We start from the raw sequence: 4,427 nt of genomic DNA on the forward strand, positions 1-4,427 counted from the left end.
GGCTATGTGCAAAAACAAGGCATCGACTTTGAAGAAGTATTCGCACCTGTCGCTAGACTTGATACTATTCGAGTCATTCTTGCACTTGCAGCAAATCAAGGCTGGGAGGTACACCATCTAGACGTGAAGTCGGCATTTCTGAACGGAGAGCTGGAAGAAGAAATATATGTCACTCAACCAGAAGGGTTTGAAATACAAAATCAGAAACACAAGGTGTACAAGTTATCCAAGGCCCTCTATGGACTGCGGCAGGCTCCACGAGCTTGGAACATGCGGCTGAACAGGAGTCTGAAAGAGCTCGGCTTCAAAAAATGCAATCAAGAACATGCAGTATATACAAGAGGTAAAAGAGAAGCTAGTATACTTGTTGGAGTGTATGTTGACGATCTCATCGTGACAGGAAGGAGCACAGAAGGAATAAACAAGTTCAAACAACAAATGATGACAGAATTTGAGATGAGTGATTTGGGTCTTCTCTCCTACTACTTAGGAATTGAAGTGGAACAACAGAAGAGCCGAATTTTACTTAGACAATCAGCCTATGCCAAGAAAATTCTATCTCAATTCCAGATGGCAGACTGTAATGCCACAAAGCAGCCGATGGAACACAAGACACAACTGCATAAAGACCTGGAAGGGACTCCAATTGATGCCACAGAGTACAGGTGCGTCATTGGCTGTCTAAGATATCTGTTACACACACGGCCAGACTTATCATATTCTGTCGGCATGGCGAGCAGATACATGGAAAAGCCTACAAGCATGCATCATAAGGTGGTCAAACAGATCCTCAGGTATTTAAAAGGTACAATCTATTTTGGACTTGCTTACACAAAGGGACCCCAGGAAATTAGTATATTCGGCTACTCGGACAGCGATTTAGCCGGCGATCTCGACGGGAGGAAAAGCACAAGTGGAATGACTTTCTATTTTAATGAAAGTCTGGTGTCCTGGAACTCACAGAAGCAGAAGACAGTGGCGCTTTCATCTTGTGAGGCAGAATTCATGGCAGCCACAACTGCAGCCTGTCAAGCTTTGTGGTTAAGAAGCCTTGTCAGTGAATTAACCAGTGAAGAGCCAAAACCGGTGACTTTGTTTGTTGACAACAGATCTGCTATAGCTCTCATGAAGAATCCTGTCTTCCATGGTCGAAGCAAGCATATAGATACAAAGTTTCATTTTATCAGAGAATGCATTGAGAAGGGACAGATTGTGGTGGAGTTCGTTAATACCGGAGAACAGCGAGCCGATGCGTTAACTAAAGCATTGCCAGGAGTGAAGTTAGCTGTCATGCGACAACTACTCGGCGTCCGTGATTTACAATCATGTCCGGATTAGGGGGAGTAATGTGAGCAAATAATCCGGATAAATTCAAATAAGTTGGACATGATAAGTTTTAACGTTTCGTTTAATATTTTTGATAACTTAGCCTTTCCTATTTTATAGCTTACGTGGCATTATTTCTATGGTTTAAGTGATGTAAGATCTTATCACTTGTGGTGTATATATACAACACAAATGTGAATGGAAACAGCAACACAGCAAGATTAATTTTTCCCAAGTTACTACGTTCCTTTTGTTTTGTTTTTTTATCTTCTTTATTGTTTTTGTGTGTATTGTCGGGGTGCTGCTCATAGATTCTGAACCAACACACGAGAGGAACAGGTGTGTGCTAACGATATATCGATCGAGTCGATCAGCTAACCATGCATGTACGCACTACTGTTCACTTACCATACAGCGGGCAATCGATAGGAAGGGGGAGACGCCGCGGGCTGGATCAACCGGTTAAGGCGTGGCATCCTTGCACAATGAGTTGTAGGGTCGAAGGTCCACGGACGCGCACTGGATGAATAATCTGGGCCGGCTGTGTTAAATTCCGGAGACACCACGCTTTACCCGGGCCAGCATTCACCGCTGATTTACCTCCTCCTAGGATCCCTGTGGGGCCAGGCCTAGGGGGCCGTTGGGCGGCGGGACCCGCCTTTTTTGCACGATAGGAAGGGGGAGACGCCGCTGCACGAGGCGGCGAAGTACGGCCGCTTGGAGGTGTTCTACAGCATCATTGATTTGGTTGGCTCCGAAATAGCCAACGATCGCACCGACGACGGCTTCACCATCTTGCACTGCGCCATCATGCACTACCAGACAGGTCGCTTCGATCGCTTTTATTTTTAAACAATTGCTTGCTAGCTACGAAATCAATCGCCAAGTCATTTAATTATGTGCAGAGGTAGCTTTGGACATCGCAACGAAATTTCCAGATTTGATATTGACACGAAATGCTGATGGGGCCTCCCCGTTGCAAATGATGGCGATCTATTTCAGAAAACCACCCGAAACTGGAATTTTGAATTCTCTTCTTCTTCTTCTTAACAATTGGAAAGCTCATCCAACCCTGAAAACTGGTACGTGTGTGTGTAGTGTGTGTATATATATATATATACTGAAAATTAATTTTTTAAAACGTAACAATAATTAGTAATGTAATGTTTATTAATTATTAGTTGCTGAAATTAACACTTCAGGAAAAAGAATGGTGAAAGCGAGAGAGGAGAATATGTCAAACTACGAAATGAGCATGAAACTCCTGGAACGCTTACTCCGGCAGGCCCAAGGCTTCGAATTCTACGTCATGGGATTCACAAGTCAAAGCTCAATCAAGCGGCCCTCCATAGCTAGAGGTAGCCATATGCGGCTTCCTAGTATCGCCAGAACAGATTCCGCTGTGTCGATTGCAGAAGAAAGTACTGATCGGCAGGACGAGGCGCCGGAAGTGAAATATAAGATAAGATGGGAGGAGTCTCCGCTGATCACCGGCGTCAAGCTGGGCCTCGACGACTTCGTCATCAAAATACTCCAACTGTCCCCATGGTTAGCCACCTACGTCGATTACGACGGCACGAACGTGCTCCAGGCCGCCGTCAAGTATGGTCGGAGGCGGGTCGTGCAGGTCATCAAAGAGGACGAGCGGCTGCCGACGTGGTTGTTCACCGATCTGGAGTCCGACACCAACAACACCCTTCTGCATATCGCAGCTTCCAACAAGATCTCCAATACGGAAGCAAATCCCCTACGTCTGCAAGATGAACTCGAATGGTTTGAGGTAGCAATTATATATATATATACAAATTAAATCTAGCACTCGATCGATCGATAAACTTATAAATTCATCATTAATTCGAATTAACATCAAAAATACTGGACGAAATAACTTATGAATGTTAATTGTGCTAAACAAACGTCAAAAATGATGTTTAATTTTCAATTCATATATAGATGCTCAAAAAGGACGTCGTTCCTTCAAACCTGTGGGACTACCGAAACAGAAGATGGATGACCGCCCAGGAGATGTTCGACGAGAAGCACGAGAGGACGGTGCAGGTGTGCAGTGACAAGCTAGCGGAGAATGGCCGGGCCTGCTCCCCGCTGTTGGCAGCGGTGGTGTTCACCTCCAGCTTCTACATCCCCGGCGAGGACAACCGGGAGAGCAACCGACTGGCCTTCAAGATCTTCTCCCACGTCTACGTGGTGGGGTTCTCCTTCGCAGCCACCTCGCTGGTCATGTTCCTGATGCTGGCCTTGAGGCCGTTCAATCAGCGGCACTTCCGGCGGGTGGTGCCATGGCACTACGTGACGGCGTGCTTCTTGCTGACCATGTCCCTGGCCGCCTTTATCATCGCCTTCGCCTGCAACATGTACCTGCAAATCTACGGCAAGCAGAGGAAGTCCCGTGCCGACTTGACGAAGCTGCTGCTGGAGCTCCTCCTCGTTCCCGTCCTCTGTGCCTTGTCGCTCTCCCTCACTGGAACCTCCTGGAGATTCAGTACCCTTAAACGTCTCGCCAAGTAATTAATTCTATCTTCTATCTCATTAAACAGCAACTTGACAATTCATGATAAGTTGATTTCATTTGTGTGTCAAAAACTTCTTGAATTGATTTCGTGGCAATTCATGATAAGAATTGCTTTGTTTTTCTTAGTGTGGATTTGATTGGCATTGATGAGTTGTAATCATTTGAAGTAATATAATTCCGAATGATAAAAGTATTGAATTGTTTTACCTCTCTTCCTATCCGTGAAACCGATGACTCTAGGGAAGATGATTCTAGAGAAGCCGCTGATGTGATAATTTTACATTTTTTTTATAAAAATATTGAATTGCAATACAAATTTACCGAGAACTTTTAAAGTGATTATCCAAACAAAAGTTGAAAAAAAATTATTTTACTAACATTTTTCACTCGATCCAAATAACCGCATGCTTCCTAATTTCATTTCTCTATTATATGACAATTTTTTTACTATTTAATTCAGAATTTGTAACTTTAATAATCAACTCTGAATTCGTAAAATTTAAAATTAAATTATGTTAATATTTTTTTTTGTCACTGAAGATAATTTTAAAATTTATTATTAATTTTCTCT

General features: G+C 43.7%; 1 protein-coding gene across 1 annotated transcript; it reads left to right on the forward strand.

Moving 5' to 3' along the window:
• Positions 1–2,535: 2,535 nt before the first annotated feature.
• Positions 2,536–3,994, forward strand: LOC122053492. The gene is made up of 2 exons (XM_042615546.1): positions 2,536–3,106; positions 3,280–3,994. The coding sequence occupies exons 1-2, from the start codon at positions 2,537–2,539 to the stop codon at positions 3,850–3,852; spliced, it is 1,143 nt and encodes a 380-aa protein (XP_042471480.1). The 5' UTR covers position 2,536; the 3' UTR covers positions 3,853–3,994.
• The last annotated feature ends 433 nt before the right edge of the window (positions 3,995–4,427 follow it).

This window comes from Zingiber officinale, chromosome 3A (assembly GCF_018446385.1).
Source record: "Zingiber officinale cultivar Zhangliang chromosome 3A, Zo_v1.1, whole genome shotgun sequence".
NCBI lineage: Eukaryota > Viridiplantae > Streptophyta > Magnoliopsida > Zingiberales > Zingiberaceae > Zingiber > Zingiber officinale.

Excerpts from the sequence above, each read along its gene's own strand:
- LOC122053492 (XM_042615546.1), top strand. The coding sequence starts at position 2,537 with ATGGTGAAAGCGAGAGAGGAGAATATGTCAAACTACGAAATGAGCATG. Across the intron at positions 3,107-3,279 it reads ATGAACTCGAATGGTTTGAG|ATGCTCAAAAAGGACGTCGT; the intron begins GTAGCAATTATA and ends ATTCATATATAG.